The sequence below is a fragment of the Sus scrofa genome, unplaced genomic scaffold (assembly GCF_000003025.6).
Source record: "Sus scrofa isolate TJ Tabasco breed Duroc unplaced genomic scaffold, Sscrofa11.1 Contig303, whole genome shotgun sequence".
NCBI lineage: Eukaryota > Metazoa > Chordata > Mammalia > Artiodactyla > Suidae > Sus > Sus scrofa.
In genome coordinates this window covers 38,201-57,343 of record NW_018085171.1, presented here as the reverse complement: position 1 = coordinate 57,343, position 19,143 = coordinate 38,201, and the positions used below count along the sequence as shown (strand labels likewise).

The 19,143-nt window shown below is 38.7% G+C and overlaps 1 protein-coding gene across 5 annotated transcripts in view; it reads right to left on the bottom strand.

The window, feature by feature from the left end:
• Positions 1-16,098: 16,098 nt before the first annotated feature.
• Positions 16,099-19,143, bottom strand: part of LOC110258709 (C-type lectin domain family 4 member A-like) — a 28,963-nt gene continuing 25,918 nt past the window's right edge. For 4 of the 5 annotated variants that reach the window (XM_021081971.1, XM_021081966.1, XM_021081968.1 and 1 more), the window contains 2 exons: positions 18,317-18,498; positions 16,099-17,382 (listed from right to left, as the gene is read on the bottom strand). In XM_021081971.1, coding sequence (XP_020937630.1) covers positions 18,351-18,498 — 148 coding nt within the window. In that variant the 3' untranslated portion in view covers positions 16,099-17,382; positions 18,317-18,350. The remainder of the gene's footprint in view (positions 17,383-18,316; positions 18,499-19,143) is intronic. The other variant, XM_021081970.1, reaches the window with a different exon arrangement.

The following is a 19,143-nucleotide window of genomic DNA, read 5'->3' as shown; positions in this document are numbered from 1 at the left end:
TTTAAATTATATATATATGTTATATATAATTTATTTTTATGATGATGATTAATTAAAAATATTTGAATATATGAAAATCCATGAATTTGCAATGATACAAAAGAAATTCATTTTATATTTGCAATATAAAATATGAATAAATATTATGACTTGTTTTTTAATGACTTTAAAAAACAAAGGTACTATTATATGTAATTAATAATTTTGTTTGTTTCTTCCAGAAAGAATATATGCATTTCTAAGCATAGGTATTTCCTTGTTCTGTTTCGTAAAACTAAATAATAGACATGGAAATGTTAAGATAGTAACATGGGGAAAAAGTCCTTTTCTTCACCAACAACCAGAAAGACTAATGTGCTTCAGTTATTACTTCTAACAACCAGGTAGAAAGGGAAGTCAACAATTCATACAAAGTAACTGAGTAGGAAGAGGGTGCCTAACGTGCTACAAAGTTATTAATTAGTCAGACATACTAAGCAAGGGAGCTAACAAGAGGGATTCACTTAACTCTTAGAAGATGAAATCCCAACAAGAATTACTGAGTTTAAAAATATAATAAATGCATGGCTTTTGAATAATGCTAGCAGATGAAGTCAATAAAGTACACCAGCCACCAAAATAGCAGAAGTACAATATTTTGGGGAATGCTACTCAGTCACAAAAAAGAACAAAATAATGCCATTTGCAGCAACATGGATGGAACCAGAGATTCTCATACCAAGTGAAGTAAGTCAGAAAGAGAAAGACAAATAAATACCATATGATATCACTTATATGTGGAATCTAAAATATGGCACAAATGAACCTAACTACAAAACAAAAACAGTTTCACAGACATAGAGAACAGACTTGTCATTACCCAGCGGGACAGGGGAGAGAGAGGGATGGACTGGGAGTTTAAGATTAGTAGATGCAAACTGTTATATTTAGAATGGATAAGCAATGAGATCCTACTGTATAGTACAGGGAACTATACCCAAACTCTTGGGATAGAACAAGATGGAAGATAATATGACAAAAGAACGTATATATAGGTATGACTGGGTCACTCTGCTATATAGCAGAAATTGGCACAACATTGTAAATCAACTATTCTTTAATAAAAAATAAAAATAGAATGAAAAGAGTTCCTGTTGTGGTTCAGTGGTAACAAACCCAACTAGTATCCATGAGGATGTGGGTTCAATCCCCAACGTCACCCAGTGGGTTAAGTATCCAGTGTTGCTGTGAACATGGGCATAGGTCACAGATGTGGCTCCAATTCAACCCCTAGCCTGGCAACTTCCATATGCCATGGATGTAGCCCTAAAAAGAAAAAACGAAACCAAAAAAACCTCAGAGTTTATCCCTAGAACAATTCTGGCCTTTATTTGCCCCATTTTCAATGAGGGGGTCATAAAAATAAAACTAGGCAAATTATTTTAAGAAACTTTGAAAACTATCATTGGGGTTGCTCTCGCCTTCTGAGACAGACCAAATTCTGCCTATGAAATATGTATCTCTCTAAATAAATTCACTTTAGGGAGTTCCCGTCGTGGCGCAGTGGTTAACGAATCCAACTAGGAACCATGAGGTTGCCGGTTCGATCCCTGGCCTTGCTCAGTGGGTTAAGGATCCTGCATTGCCCTGAGATGTGGTGTAGGTCTCAGACGTGGCTCAGATGGTGTTTCTGTGGCTGTGGTGTAGGCTGGTGGCTATAGCTCCGATTCAACCCCTAGCCTGGGAACCTCCATATGCCACAGGAGCGGCCCTAGAAATGGCAAAAAGACAAAAAAAATAAATAAAATATAAATAAATAATTCCTTTAGTCAAAAAAAGTTAATATAAGCCACCCAAGCAATACACCTAGGAGAATGTGAGCACCAGCTGATGCTAGCTATAACCTGGAGCATTATAAAAAACATACCTCTAGTTCCCGTCGTGGCGCAGTGGTTAACGAATCCGACTAGGAACCATGAGGTTGCGGGTTCGGTCCCTGCCCTTGCTCAGTGGGTTAACGATCCGGCGTTGCCGTGAGCTGTGGTGTAGGTTGCAGACGCGGCTCGGATCCCGCGTTGCTGTGGCTGTGGTGTAGGCTGGTGGCTATAGCTCCGATTCAACCCCTAGCCTGGGAACCTCCATATGCCGCGGGAGCGGCCCAGGAAATAGCAACAATAACAACAACAACAACAGCAAAAAAAAGACAAAAAAAAAAAAAAATACCTCTAAAGCAATAATTGCTCACATTTGTGGATATGCTAGGCACTGTTCTAAGCACTGAACAGAAATTGACTTGCATAACCTTCACAAAATGAAGCATGTACTATTATTTTCCCGCCTGCACAAATAACATATCCAAGTCTTTGAAAAGCTAGAAACTTGCCTGACCTCCCATAGAGAGTATGCTAGAACTGAAATCCAGATCTGGGTAACACGACACTCAAGCCCATCCTGCTAATGACTGGATTATAGTCCTCTGAGAAAGGGACATTTCACCAGGTAAAAAACCACAGATAAATACCAACTGACAGAAAAATTAAAAACATAGATGACAAACAGGAAGTAAGAACATATCTAGTATGGAAATTATGACTGGGTCACACTGGAAAAGGAGTCTGCAAGGGGCAGAAAAAAGGAACGATGTAAACCAACTACAGTGGTGATGAAACCAGCATAGGCAAACAAGATGAAACCAAAGCAATGGCTCAACGGGGATCCACAGTTTCCTCTTTTGATGAAACAAGTAAAGAACACTGATCTGTGGCAGTATGCTTCTTGTAGGTAGGCAGTCCAGTGTAAACCAGAAATGTCCGTGAGTGAACATATCCAGACTGAGAGTACGTGCTTCTTCCCCTAAGTGCTGCTTTTGCACTCTAGAGGCTAGACTGTAGTCAAAGACATTAGCCAAAGAACTTTCTTCAGGTAGGGTAGATAGCATCCATACTTCCAGGCTACTGGCTGGCTTTATACACAGCAGGTGATCTACGTAGGAAACTGAGGTTAGACACATATCTCTATTTCTTTTTTAATCAAGGGCACACAATTTTCATTTTAAGGTTACGGCTGTCCCCCAAGCCACAATATTTTTAGATTCCATTTTAATCCTTCGGGTTGTCACTTCCATACTTCCTGTTTTTTTCTGTGTAACCTGTGTCATATGGTAAGTCTTCTCACTTGCAAATAACAGAAATAAGCCTACTGAAAATTGCTAAAGAAAAAGGGAATTTACAAGAAAGTTTCATCTCCCTCACCTATTTCACTCATCCCTCCTCCCCTTTCCTCTCTGGAAATCATGTTTGTTCTCTGCATCTATGACTCCGTTTCTGTTTTGTTATGTTTGCTCATTTGTTTTTCATTTTAGATTCCACATATAAGTGAAATCATATGGTATTTGTCCTCTTCTGTCAGACTTATTTCACTTGGCATAATACCCTCAAGCTCCATCCATGCTATTGCAAATGGCAAGATTTCATGCTTTGTATGACAGAGCAATATTCGAGTGTGTGTGTGTCTGTGTGTGTATATATATATGTATTATCACATCTTTATCCACTCATCTATTGATAGACAATATGGTTGCGTCCATACCTTGATTATGGTAAATAAAATTTCAGTGAACATAAAGATTTGTATATCTTTTTTTTTTTTGGTCTTTTTAGGACTGTGCCTGCTGCATATGCAGGTTCCCAGGCTAGGGGTGGAATCAGAGTTGAAGCCACCGGCCTACACCACAGCACAGCAACACCAGATCCAAGCTGCATCTGTGACCTACAGCACAGCTCATGGCAACACGGGATCCTTAACCCACTGAGCAAGGCCAGGGACAGAACCTCACAGATACTGGTCAGACTCATTTCTGCTGAACCACAAAGGGCATTAGAGCCACTTTTCTAATTAGTGTTTTTGTTTTCTTCAGATAAATACTCAGGTATGGAATTGCTGGATTGTGTGGTGGTCATATTTTTAATTTTTAAGGACTCTCCATATTGTTTTTCATAGTAGTTGCACCAATATAGATTCCCATCCAGAGAGCATGAGTGTCCCCTTTCCTCCACATCTCTGCTAACACTTCCCATTTGTTAATAGCATTTTTTGATAATAGCCACTCTTACAGGTGTGAGGTACTCTCTTGCTGTGGTTCTGATTTGCATTTCCATGATGACTAGCGATGTTGAGCATCTTCATGTGTCTATTGGCCATCTGTTTGTCTTTAGAAAAATGCCTGTTTAGGTTCTCTGCCCATTTTTTGAGTTGGTTTTTTTGATGCCGTATTTTATGAGTTATTGTATAATTTGCATATTAACCCTTATCAGATATATCATTTGTAAATATCTGCCTTTTTGTTTTGATTGTTTCCTTCATGCAAAAGCTTTTTTGTTTGATGTTGTCTCGTTTATTTTTCCTTTTGTTTCCCTTGCTTAAAAAGAATGTCAAAAATATAGTGTTAGCCAATATCAATGAGCATACTGCCTATTTTTCTTCTAGGAATTCTTATGATTTTAGGGTTTATATTTAAGTCTTCAGTCCATTTTGAGTTTATTTTTGTACATAGTGTGGGAAAGTAGTCCAGTTTGAGTCTTTCACATGTAGAAATCTGGTTATACCAACACCATTTTTTGAAGAGACTGTCTTTTCCAATTGTATATTATTGCCTCCTTTGTAGTAGATCAGTTGATCATATATGTATGGATTAATTTCTTTTTTTTTTTATTTTCATTTTCCCACTGTACAGCAAGGGGGTCAGGTTATCCTTAGATGTATACATTGCAGTTACAGTTTTTTCCCCCACCCTTTCTTCTGTTGCGACATGAGTATCTAGACATAGTTCTCATTGGATTAATTTCTGGGCTCTCTCTTCCACTGATCTATGCGTCTGTTTTTGTGCCAATATTATACTGTTTTGATGACTGTAGTTTTGTACTATAGTTTGAAATCAGGGAGATTGATACCTCTGGCTTTGTCCTTCTTTCTCAAGATTGGTTTGGCTCTTCAGCGTCTTTTTGTGCTTCCACATCAATTTTTGAACTACTTGTTCTAGTTTTGTGAAAAAATGCCACTGGTATTTTGATAGGGATTGCATTGAATCCATGGATTGCCCTGGGTAGTATCATCATTTTAACAACAGTAATTGTTCCAATCCATGAGCACAGTATACCTTTCCATCTCCTTGTGTCATCTTCAATTTCTTTTATCAGTGCCTTGAACTTTTTCCAAGTATAAGTCTTTTACCTCTTTGGTTAGATTTGTTCCTAAATGTTCTATTCTTTCTGATTCAGTTGTAAATGGGCCTGTTTCCTTAATCTCTCTTTCTCTCTGGTAGTTCACCAATAGTGTCTACAAATACAATATGTTTCTTCATATTAATTTTGCATTTTGCAACTTTATTGAATGTATTTATTAGTTCTAAGAGTTTTTGGTGACAAATTCAGGATTTTCTAGATAAAGAGCCAGGCTACCTTTTGGTTTAAAACCTGGAAGTTTCCCAGGTTAAATCTGAAACTGGTGCTGGTACATGGAGGGTAAGGAGAGACCAAAGAAAAAGGCAGACCATTCCAGACTGGTAGTAGGTGGTTTTAATAAGCATGAGAATTCACACATGAGGCTTGCCTTGGGCAGCACAAAATGAGTAGAACTTTGCACCCAACTGCCAAAATCTTAAAGTTTATGTAGAGGCCTTAACAGGGCACAGTAACATATTCAGTCCAGATGGTCTCAACAACACATTACTCTTTCAAGGCTTCATCCTTGAAATGGCTCCTAGTGTAGGAACAGTGGGCAGAGTGTATGTTCCAAGGACAAAGCAGGTTGAAGAGCCTGCAATTGCCCAGGTCCATTTGGTGGGTCAACCAGCATTCACATCCCTTCAATGACATCCTCCAACACTGCTCCCTACCCTTAAAATTTCTTTTGTTTTAAAAATCTCTCGTTGACTTAAATAACCAAACATTGGACACTTGTTTTTCCCTTCCTGTGCTTCAATTCCCACTCTTATATCTTAAATTCACTAGTAGCAAGTTAACCTACAAACCCTAGGCCCAGACCCTGGACCCCAATAAAAGAAGAACCCAAGGTCTGCTCTCTTTCTCTCCTTCCTCTCGCTTTCTCTCTGCCCCCGCCCCATCCTGAGATCTTGCTGAGTGGCCCCAGGCGTGCCATACACTCTTTTGTACTTTTTAGTAATAAACTGAAATACGGAGCACAGGAAAGACAGTTTTTGTAGTTCTTGCTATGGCACCATGGGTTAAGAATACAACTGCAACAGCTGAGGTTGCTTTGGAGCTATGGGTTCAATTCCCAGCCTGGGGCAATAGGTTAAAGGATCCAGAATTGCTGCAACTACAACATAAGTCACAGGTGCAGCTCAGATTCAGTCCCTGGCCCAGAACTTCTACGTGCCTCGGGTGCAGCCATAAAATGAAACGAAAAAGAGGAAAAGCTGTTTTTAAGTAAAATCTAGGTAGGGCCTTATTTCAAATGTTAAGTTTGAAATACTTTTTTTACAATCTCCAAGTGAAACAACAGAATGCATTCATTTGGACTCCAGAATGGAGATTAAATTGAATAGAAATTTCAACATTAGAACAGAGAAGTTTGATTGCTCATGGCAAAGTGATATATTTCAGTAGGACTGCATTTCAACAGCAAGTCATATTTAAAAGAAAAAACAAACAAACAAACATACCCTTGTCTCTTTTCCATTATACAGAGTTTTGATGGGTCACTGGAAAAGAGGAAAGGAATTCATTCTTTCATAATGCATTTTGTCTTTGTCAGGCTAGAGAGATTCTTGTTCTTACAAGCCACCAGAGCACAGCCCCCTCACAGATCAGTTTACTCCTGTTCTCCCACATTTATTCTGTCTTGTGTCTTAATATTAAAATTTGCCATTGTGACTCTGACAATTTAACGCTAAGTCCCTCCAACCCTCCTAAATATACTCACTCTTCTTGGAGCCCAACCTCAAGGAAAAAACTTTGCTATCTCAGAACTTGCTTATATTTGTTTATTCAGTTATAAGTTTACATAAGTTTTCAATGTCCATCCCATTAAACTGTAAGAGCTAGAGTTTAGAACAGGGATGGTTAGGGGCCCCATTCTTTTTATAACACCAGGAAAATAGTCATTATTTAATACAAATGTGTTGACTCATGGCTGCCTACCTCTCTGTATTTTATTAATCCCAAGGAAAATTCATGGACCTTTTGAGAGTTTCTGACTACTAGTAACTATGAAAAAAACATAAAGGATAAATAACAAACAAGGGAAATTCTTAATGCTTTGAGATATCTTCAATATCTTATGATTAAAGCTCTCTGTTCTTTGGAAAAAACATGCAGAGATCACTCAGTTTCTCACTTCATTTCTTCTCTCCCTTCCTTCATTTTCTTCTGACTTGTGGATACTCAACTCAATTTGGTTTCTCTATATTTCTCTTAGTTAAATATGGGTTTTCTAATCCACTTCCCCTTGATTAATGAAATATCTATTTTATTTATTTATTTATTTATTTATTTATCTTTCTGCCTTTTCCAGGGCCACACCTGTGGCATATGGAAGTTCCCAGGCTAGGGGTCTAATCAGACCTGTAGCCGCAGGCCTATGCCAGAGCCACAGCAACGCCAGATCCTTAACCCACTCAGCAAGGCCAGGGATCAAACCCACAACCTCATGGTTCCTAGTCAGATTCATTAACCACTGAGCCACGATGGGAACTCCTGAAATACCTATTTTTAAACCCATTTCTCTCTTGACTGTGCAATGCCAAAATGGAGCTAACTTTAGTGATGATGGGTTATACTAAAGTCTGAAGTTTTTTTTTAAACATTCAAGAAAGTCTCAGGTTGTCTAGATCCACATGTTCCCAATTCACATAAAAAAACAGATTGAGTTGTTCCCTCACACTCTTATGATCTGCTTTTTTATCATCACACCGTAAAATAGGCATTTTTAAATATCAGGAAATAACAAAGCAAAGCAATGAAAAATCCTTATTATCTCTCAAAATAGTTAATCTCAGATATTTGCTTCATGGTGCAGGAAGAAGGAATAATATATTTTAATGTTATATTCACAGATAAATTATCCTTTAGAGCTGTCATCTTTTCATAGTTTGGAAAGCTCTCACATTAAGATTTAAGATACGAATCCAAAGATGATAAATATGAGAAATGCTAAATTACCCTATATACTACTTTTGAACCATGAACATTTTAATAATTATACTCCTAAAATTAGATACATTAGAAGAAATGGATGAATTCCTAAAACACACAACTGACCAGGACGAGTCATAAAGTAATAGAAAATCTGAACAGAAGTTCCCACCACCATGGTGCAATGGAAACAAATCCAACTAGGAACCATGAGGTTGCAGGTTCGATCCTTGGCCTTTCTCAGTGGGTTAAGGATCAGGCATTGCGGTGAGCTGTGGTGTAGGTCACAGACACGGCTCAGATCCTGTGTTGCTGTGTCTGTGGCATAGGGTGGCAGCTATAGCTCCGACTGGACCCCTAGCCTGGGAACCTCCTTATTCTGTGGGTGCGGCTCCAAAAAACAAAAAACAAAAAATCCAAACAGACAATAGTAAGCAAGGAGATGAAATCAGTAATCAAAAATCTCCCAAGAAATAAAAGCCCAGGATCAGATGGCTTCGCAGATGAATTCCACTACACATTGAAGAAGAATGAATACTAATCCTTCTCAAACTCTTCCCCTCAAATCAAAGAAACTCATTTTATAAGGCCAGCATTACTCTGATACTACAGTCAGAAAAGAATACTAAAAGAAAAGAAAATTACAATTACAGGCCAGTATCCCTGATAAACATAGCTGCAAAAATTCTCAACTCAATACTAGCAAACCCAATTCAAAAGCACATTAAATATATCATACACTACAATCAAGTTGGATTTATCCCTGGGATGCAAGGATAGTTCAACACATGCAAATCAATAAGTGTAATACACCATATTCGGAGTTTTCTTTGTGGCTCAGCAGGTTAAGAACCCGACATGTGTTCCATAATTTGCAGGTTCGATTCCTGGCCTTGCTCAGTGGGTTAAGGATCTGGCATTGCTGCAAGCTGCAATTGAACCCCTAGCCCAGGAACTTCCATGTGCCTCAAGTGTGGCTGTAAAAAGAGCCAAAAAAAAAAAAAATCACAAAAAACAAAAAACTGTTAAGTATGATACACCACATTAACTGAATGAAGAAAAGAGTCATATGAACTTATGAGCCAGGTGATCAAGGGGAGTACTCAGGACAGCAGCCACAAAAATCAGGGTGCATTGAAAAATATACATGCACCCCTATGTTCATTGCAGCACTATTCACAATAGCCAAGAAATGGAAACAACCTAAATGTCTATCAACACAAATGAATGGATTAAGAAGATGTGGTACATAATACAAAATGGAACTACTCAGCCATAAAAAAAAAACCAAAATAATGCCATTTGCAGCAGCCTGGATGGAACTAGAGACTCTCACACTATGTGAATTAAGTCAGAAAGAGAAACAAATACCATATGATTTCATGTATATCTAGAATCGAATATATGGCACAAATGAACTTATCTACAGAAAAGAAACAAACTCATGGACATGGAGAACACACTTGTGTTTGCCAAGGGGGAGGGAGAGGGAGTGGGAAGGACTGGGAGTTTGGGATTAGTAGATGCAAACTATAGCATTTGGAGTGGATAAGCGTTGAGATCCTGCTGTAAAGCACAGGGAAGTATATCTAATCACTTGGGATGGAACATGATGGAGGATAATATGAGAAAAAGAATGTATATATATGTCACTTTACAGCAGAAATTGACAGAACATTGTAAATAAACTGTAATAAAAATTCTTTTTTTTTTTTTTTTGTATTTTGTCCTTTTTAGGGCTGCACCTGCGGCATATGGAAGTTCCCAGGCTAGAGGTCTGATGGGAGCAGTTGCTGCCGGCCTACATCAGAGCCACAGCAATGCCAGATCTGAGCCACGTCTGTGACCTACACCACAGCTCGTGGCAATGCCGGATCCTTAACCCACTGGGCGAGACCAGGGATCGAACACGCAACCTCACGGTTCCTAGTCAGCTTCATTAACCACTGCGCCACGACGGAACCCCTGTAATAAAAATTCTCTAAAAAATAAAATAAAATAAAATTGTGGAGTTGAAATAGAAAAAAAAAAAAAAAAGGAGATTCCTTAAAAAACTAAAAATAGAGCTACCATATGATCCAGCAATCCCACCTCTGGGTGTATATCTGGAAAAAATGAAAACTCTAATTCAAAAAAATGCACTATCAACCAATAGGATCTAATTGACATTTATAGGATATTTTACCCAAAACAACAAAGTACACATTCTTCTCCCAACTCACATGGAACATCACCAAGAAAGGCCATATTCTGGGCCATAAAATGCACCCTAACAAATTCAAAATAATAGAAATTACACAATGTCTTCTCTCAACACACAGTGGTATTAAACTAAACATCAGTAACAGAAAGATAGCTGGAAAATCCCAAAATACTTAGCGATTAAATGGCACAACACTAAGGAACACATGGCTTAAAGAAGAATTGTCCCCACTTTTTAAAATTTTAGCTAAGTGCAAATGAAATCTATCAAAATGTATGGGATATAGCAAAATAAGCACCTAGACCAAAATTTATACGATTGAATACCTATGTCAGGGAAGACGAAAGACCTAAAATCAGCAATTTAAGCTTCCACCCTAGGAAACCATAAAGACAGAAGAGCAAATTAAATCCAAAATAGGCAAAAGAAAATAAATAATAAAAGTGAGAGCAGAAATCAATGAAATTGAAAACAGAAAAACTAAAGACAATGAAACCAAAAGTTTATTCTTGAAAAATAGGAGAAAAATTGATAATCCCCTAGCAGGTTAACAAAGAAAAAAATGAGAGGACACAAATTACTAATGTTAGAAGTGAAAAAGAAGTTAAAAAAGGGAGTTATCACGAATGACCCACATGGACATTAAAAGAGTAATTAAAAAACATGAAGGTGTTCCCATTGTGGCACAGCGGAAACGAATCTGACCTAGTGGCCATGAGGTTGCAGGTTCGATCCCTGGCCTCACTCAGTGGGTTAGAGATCTGGCATTGCTGTGATTGTGGTGTAGGTCAAAGACGCAGCTTGGATCCCTTGTTGCTGCGACTGTGGTGCAGGCCAGCAGCTGTAGCTCCGATTGGACCACTAACCTAGAAACCTCCGTATGCCACGAGTGTGGCCCTAAAAAGCAAAAAAAGGAAAAAAGCCACTTCACTACATGCATTACAGAATGGGGATCACTTCCACTCACTGTTATGAAAGTGTTCTCAAAGCAGCTTACAATTAGCATTCTTATAAACATCTTTGTTAAAAGCATACTTTAACACGCCACTGCATGTGCTTCAGAATGATCACTTCCATTCACTGATTTAACAGTGTTCTGAATGCAACTTACCAGTTGTGCTTTTTAGGTATTATCTTCATTACCGTTATTCTTAAATACTTCACTAAATGCCTTACAAAGTAGGGACAAATCACATTTTTTTAAAAGGGATATTTGGAGTTCCCGTCATGGTTCAGTGGTTAACGAATCTGACTAGGAACCATGACATGGCTGGTTTGATCCCTGACCTTGCTCAGTGGGTTAAGGATCTGGTGTTGCCATGAGCTGCAGCGTAGATGGCAGACATGGCTCGGATCTGGCATTGCTGTGGCTCTGGCATAGGCTAGCAGCTACAGCTCCAATTAGACTCCTAGTCTGGGAACCTCCACATGCCATGGGTTTAGCCCTAGAAAAGACAGAAAGACAAAAAAAAAAAAAATGAAAATTAAAAATAAATAAATAAAAAGGGATATTATAAACACCTCTATGCCCACAAATTTGATTACTTATCTAAAATTACCTACTTCCTTAAAAGGCACATCTACCAAAACATATCCAAGGAGGAACAGATCATAGCTATTAGGCTTATAGCTGAATAGGCTTACAGCTATTAAAGAATTGAGTCAGTAATTAATAAACTTCAAAACAGAGCGCACAAGCCCCAGATGGTTTCACTGGTGAATTCAATCAAACATTTAAGGAAAAAAAAATTATAGAAATTATCTACAATCTCTTCCAAAAAATACAATTAAAAGGAACTCTTCCTAATTCATTCAATGAGGCCAGCATTACCCTATTACTCAAACCAGACAAAGACGTCATACAAAAGAAGACAAATAAAAAGTGAACAAAACCGTCATAAGTGACTAGATATAGTTCCCAGGATCTCATTGTTTATCCATTCCAAGGGCAATAGTTTACATCTATTAACCCCAAACTCCCAGTCCATCCCACTCTCTCCTTCTGCCTTGGCAACCACAAGTCTGTTCTCCATGTCCATGGTTTTCTTTTTTGTAGAAAGGTTCATTTGTGCTGTATGTTAGATTCCAGATATAAGTGATATCATATGGTATTTGTCTTTCTCTTTCTGACTTCACTTGGTATGAGGGTCTCTACTGCATCCATGTTGCTGCAAATGTCATTATTTTGTTCAAAAAAAAAAATTAAAGCTAAACTTAAAAATAAAAAAATAAAAAGTGAGCAAAAGATCTAAATAGACTTTTCACCAAAAAAAGACATACCGATGGCAAATAAGTATATGAGAAGATGTTTCATATCACTAAGGAATTGCAAATTAAAATGCAATCTCCCCACTACATGCCTATTAGAAAGGCTAAAATCCACCAACACTGACGCGACCAAATGCTGGTGAGGATGTAAAGCAACAGGGAGTCTCATTCATTGTTGATGGGAATGCAAATGTAGAGAGCCAATGGGGAGGACATTTTGGCAGTTTCTAACAAAGTCATGCATAATCTTACCACAGAATCCAGCAACTGGGCTCCTAGGTATTTCCCTAAATGAGCTGAAACCATGGTGACACAAAAACCTACACATGAAAGTTTACAGCAGCTTTATTCACAACTGTCAAAAATTGGAAACTGCCAAGATGTCCTTTGATAGATGGACATATAAACTGTGGTACAGCCATATGAGGAAATATGTTCTACGATACAAAGAAATGAGCTATCAAGCCACAAGAAGACACGGAGAAACCTTAAATGCATATTGCTAAGTGAAATAAGCCAGTCTAAAAAAGCCATACTCCTACTATGTGTCAATCTGAAAAAGGCAAAACCATAGAAACGGTAACAAGACGAGTGGTGGCTAGGGGTCATGGGAGAGTGGAAAAGGAATGAAAAAGTGGGGCACAGGAGTTCCCGTCATGGCGAAGTGGTTAATGAATCTGACAAGGAACCATGAGGTTGCAGGTTCGATCCCTGGCCTAGCTCAGTAGGTTAAGGATCCGGCGTTGCTGTGGCTGTGGCATAGGCCGGTGGCTACTGCTCCGATTAGACCTCTAGCCTGAGAATCTCCATACGCTGTGGGAGCAGCCCTAGAAAAAGGCAAAAAAAAAAAAAAAAAAAGAAAAAGTGGGACACAGAGAATTGTTAGGGCATTTCAACTATTCTTTACGATGCTGTAAGGGTTGATACAGCCCATTCCCAGTTATATATCTAAAAGAAATGAAAACACAGGCCCATAAAAAGACACATAGAAGAAAGTTTATAGCAGGTTTATTCATAATATTTAAAACCTAGAAAGAACTCGAAGGTTACCAAAAAAGAATGGCTAACATTATGACATATTACATACAACGGGATACAACTCAAGAGTAAAGCTGAATGTATGGTTGAAAAAAAATACAAAAATGTGGGCGAATGTCACAAACACTGAGCAAAGGAAGGTAGAAACAAAAGAGCATATTTTATTATTTCTCTTACATGAAATTTTAGAGCTGGGAAAACAAATATATGTTGGTAGAAATCAGATCACTGCTCTCCTAGGGTAGGGGCATGAGGGAAGGTTCTACAGTGATGGAAACGTTCTTTATATTGATGGACATGGAGGGTGCAGATTTGTATGTATTTGTCGAGATCATTCGACTGTACTCCGAAAATGTCACCTTTTTACTGTATATAAATTAAACCCCAATGAAGTTTGGTCACTAAAAATATACAATATGTTTTTTATACCAATCAAGATTCAATCAGACTTAAATAATTAGAAAATGTATTAGCTTTTATTATTAAAAGTTCGGAAATAGCGGATTCTGTGGCTCAACAATACCCTAAAGAAACCAGATTCTTTCCACTGTTCTGCTCTGCTATTCGTGATGCTCCCGTCATCCCAAGGCTAGTTCCCCTCCTGGTCATAGAATGATGATCAGGAGTTCCCATCGTGGCGCAGCGGTTAACGAACCCGACTAGGAACCATGAGGTTGCGGGTTCGGTCCCTGCCCTTGCTCAGTGGGTTAACGATCCGGCGTTGCCGTGAGCTGTGGTGTAGGTTGCAGACGCGGCTCGGATCCCACGTTGCTCTGGCTCTGGCGTAAGCTGGCGGCTACAGCTCCGATTGGACCCCTAGGCTGGGAACCTCCATATGCCGCAGGAGCGGCCCAAAGAAATAGCAAAAAGAAAAAAAAAAAAAAAAGAATGATGATCAGTAACAAGCAGGACCACATATGTCTTTGTTCATATTTGTCAGCTCCCTGAGTCCTCTGAGAGCTAGGAGAGGCAATTGATTGGTGTGACTTGCAATCGGTGCCTTTTCCTAAAAACTAACCCCTAGGGTGATTATTTCCATTACCTTGTACTAACCAGCATCCATGCACGCAGATGACTATGAGGTCAGCAATCTCAAGGCACCTTGGCTATAAGGAAAGTGACTAAGCAACGCTGAAAGTTTTTCGTAGGCAAGAAGGGATAAACAGACCAACAATATGCAGCACAGTCTTAAACACTGGTTTAGATTTCATTTGCAACAGTTTTAAGTGCTGCAGGGCATTTCAGTGTGTGGACAAGATATAATGAATGTAATCAAACCCTTATACTGGACATCTGGCTTAATATAATTGAATTGTCCTGTTATGTTTTCTGTCCTACGGACATTAAACTCACCCTTGACAAAGTACACACCATTGATGATTTCCATATTGGCAAGGACAGACCTATTAATCCATGCTGCAGTATTAAGAGCATCAAAATAAAATTAACATTAAACAGGCCATAAAGGGTTATCAAGTATCAGCAGATTCCCACTTTCAGAGAAACAATCAGGTTGATCTTTTTTGGGGGGGCCACACCCGTGGCATATGGAAGTTCCCAGGCTAGGAACTGAATTGAAGCTACAGTTGCTGGCCTACACCACAGCTAGAGCAACACAGGATTCCAGCCTCGTCTGTGACCTACACCACAGTTCACGTCCATGCTGGATCCTTAACCCACTGAGCGAGGCCAGGGATCGACCGTACATCCTCATGGATCCTAGTCAGGTTCGTTAACTGCTGAGCCACAAAGGGAACTCCCTTCAGGTTGATCATTTTGATTCCAATGGGCAAAAGTATTTTCCCTAGTTTCCACCTTCCCTTCTATTTACCAAGTGATAGATCGAACAAAAGGCCGGGAAGTGTTCATAGATTTTTTTTTGTATGTTTATTTGTTTTTAATAGCAACTATAAAGATGAATATAGAGCCTAAAATTCCAAAATATATTTCATTTATAGACTTAAATACATCTGCTAGATAAGCCAACATGTAAGCACACTGTCTTCAAACAGTTCTGTATCTAGCCTATCTTTTTTCTAACCTCAAGGAATATTTACCTCTACTTTAAGCAAGAATTTTAAGATTGATTTTCTAAAATAGTGATCTGAGAACAATTTCTGATCACATATCCTTAGTAGTAGGAAAAATTTAGTTTTGTATACACACTTAATATTGAACATTTATTTAAGAAACACATCTGTGGTATAATACAATATGCCTACTATATAAGAATAGGAATTTTAAATGATATAAAAAAATAAACACTTCAATTCTGTATATTATTCACTAATAGTAAAATTAATCTACTCTCATTTCCAAATCATTACTAATCTCTTTAGAGGCATCAGTATGATTGGATACATTACATCATTTTGCAGAATCTTAATTCAAAACTGTAATATAACTTAAAAGATTTTCAGTTATATATGCTGAATAATAAGCCACCCCAAAACTCAGTAGCTTGAAAGAGCTATTTTATTATTTTCACAATTCTGTCCATTAATGGATACTCAGATGGCTACTTCATTTTAATATCACACTTTAAACACAAATCTTAACATAAAATCTGTTATGTCCAAACTTAATTTGCTGGTGCTCAAAGGAAAATCAAAAAGACTCTAAATCACATTCATAAAATACAATGTGGAGAGAAGAAAAAAATTCCAATACTGACTATTACTATTTTCCATTTCACTCCAGGTCAAGCACATCTTCTACTCTGACAATCTAAGGCATTTAGTGAAGAGGTTCTTCGTGCCCTTCTTTCATTCCATCTCCATATTAGAATTGAAATAATAATGGGAAAACTCATTGTAAATAAAGGCCAGCAAGAATTCTGCCAGAATTCTTGTTATGTAAGCTGGTCTCTGAGAATTGGGCCGGTAAATTCTACATGCAGTGGATAAGATCAGACCTGTATAATAGTAACTCATCCTTAGATATAATCAGGAAATGGATGGCAAAATTAATTACTTGTTTGCATCAAGATAATCAGGGCATAACCTCAGGCGGTCACACTGGGATAGCCATGGTTAGAATCAGCTTTGTCATGGTTGATTATAATTACCATGCTAATGTAACAAATTAGTTTTATTGTAAATATGATATATTGTAGTAGAAAAATGATCTGTAATACCTTTAGTAAAGAGAGGAATATAAATACAACCGGAAATTGAGTGGGAATACATACAAAGAAACTATAAAATTTAACCAAAGGAAAAAATTATCAGAATACTTGATGGATGAATGTAACTTCACCGTAATAACGTCCAATGCCAATTCTCTAATTCTAAGTCTCCAGCACTCAATTTCCGACTTCCCTCTGCTTGTACCCTGATGTTAAATGACAGCCCAAGACTGAACAGAGAATGTTAGGAAGCCCAAAAAATCTACTTGGACAAAGCTGGAATTTATCTTCCCTGGATGTGTATTACATTCCACCTTTATAAAATATGCTTTTGGTTCAAGATAATACATCTGTCTGAGAGAAATGAAAAAAAGCAATGACGGGAATGATTTTGCTGTTGACTAACCCATACAGAGGAAAATTCAGACAGATGGAGAAACCACATCATAAAACTTAACCAGTGTCTAACCCCTTAGCAATCAGACCAAAATTAGAAGATGTGGTTCATGCTGCCTCCATTTGTCTGCAGAATAGTCTCTGCCACGCTCTGTGTATGTTCATGTCTTCAGGTAAGAAGAAATTCTCCTCTACCCTTCTAGGTTCTTCTGGATGACCTAAGAATTAAAACTGCTGTGAGACAAATTAACAGGAGAAAAATCAAACAAACATTTAATAACATGTTTATACATGGGGGAGACCCAGGAAAATTGGGTAGCTTGCTAAAAGGTCTGAAGCCCTTGCCTAAATACTGTACGCAGCTTAAGACAGAAGAGGATGTTGGGAGGTACTGGTTTGAGACCTTAAGGGAGAGGAAGGCAATTGACAAGGAGATGGCAAACAAAGATTCAGTAAACAAATGTTTGCTGAGCTCTGCAGAGACAATGGGACACAGAGAGGAATTTTAACAGACTTTGCCCGGTTCCTTGTTCTTAGTACAGTGATCTGTAGAGATACCTCCTTTTCTAGAACTGGTCCTCTAGCTCCATTCTTTAGACAGATAGGGGGAAGGTCAAAGTTTCTTCCTGAGCCTTTTGGGCCTTGATTGCTTTCAGCCTGAAATAATGCACATGCCAAAAAGACATTCCGGGGGGGCAAATTTTGCACCCCTAAAATTTTAGATTTCATGAATGAATAAATGAACGGATGAATGATTCTCTTGTTCATGGAAGAGGTGACAGACTACTGAAAAATTTTATGAAGATCCCTTATAAAAGACTTACACAGGAATAACAAGAACACATTAGGAGTTCCCTTTGTGGCGCAGTCGAAACGAATCCAACTAGGAAACTTGAGGCTGCAGGTTTGATCCCTGGCCTCACTCAGTGGGTTAAGGATCTGGCGTTACCATGAGCTGTGGTAGGTCACAGACTCTGCTCGGATCTGGCATTGCTGTGGCTGTGGCATAGGCATAGGCCGGCAGCTACAGGTCCGATTAGACCCGTAGCTTGGGAACTTCCATGTGCCTCGGGTGTGGCCCTAAAAAGACAAAAGACAAAAAAAAAAAAAAAAAAAAAAGAACAAATTAGCTATCTCAATGATGGTGAATACCAGTTCAACCACACGATCATGGAGAATGTTCCACTCATAAGTAAATCTTCATCATCTTGCAAATAAACTTCTGATGCTGATTACAACGAACATCATTCCAACCCCATTTTCTTGGTGAAGCACGAAAATGTAGTATAACACAATGTTCACTGAGATCATTGGGTTCACCTGAGTGCCAGAATCTGCATGCCAGAAAGGGAGAAAAAGGATGAGAATGTTTCTTTCTCTCTCTTTTTCTAGGGTCGCACCCGCAGCATATGGAGGTTCCCAGGCTAGGGGTCTGATAGGAGCTGCAGCTGCCAGTCTACGCCACAGCCAACAGCAACATGGGATCCGAACCGTGTCTGTGACCTACACCACAGCTCATGGCAACGCCGGATCCTTAGCCCACTTAGCGAGGCCAGGGATCGAACCTGCAACCTCTTGATTCCTAGTCAGATTCATTAATCACTGAGCCAAGACAGGAACTCCTGAAAGCGTGTCTTTAAACTGTGCTTTGAAAAGAGGCGGTAAGGGGGTGGGGAGATGGAGGAGCTGAGATGGAACTGTGTGGAAGTCAAAATCAGAGAGGCCCAAATCATCCCTTCCCACTTCTCATGGAGCTTTTCCTCCATCTGTGTCTCTGGTATTTCCCTTGAAAACTGTTCTTACATCATCAAGTACTGCATCATCTTATTGCATTAGACAATCTCCCAACAGATATTCCAGAAGCTCTCTCCTGTTTGTCCATCTTCTATCCTGTTCCCAGGGAACTGTCAGCCCATAGGCTCCCTTAAATGATATGAAAGATTTCATGCTTGTCTCAAGTGTCAAGGTAGCTTGCTTCT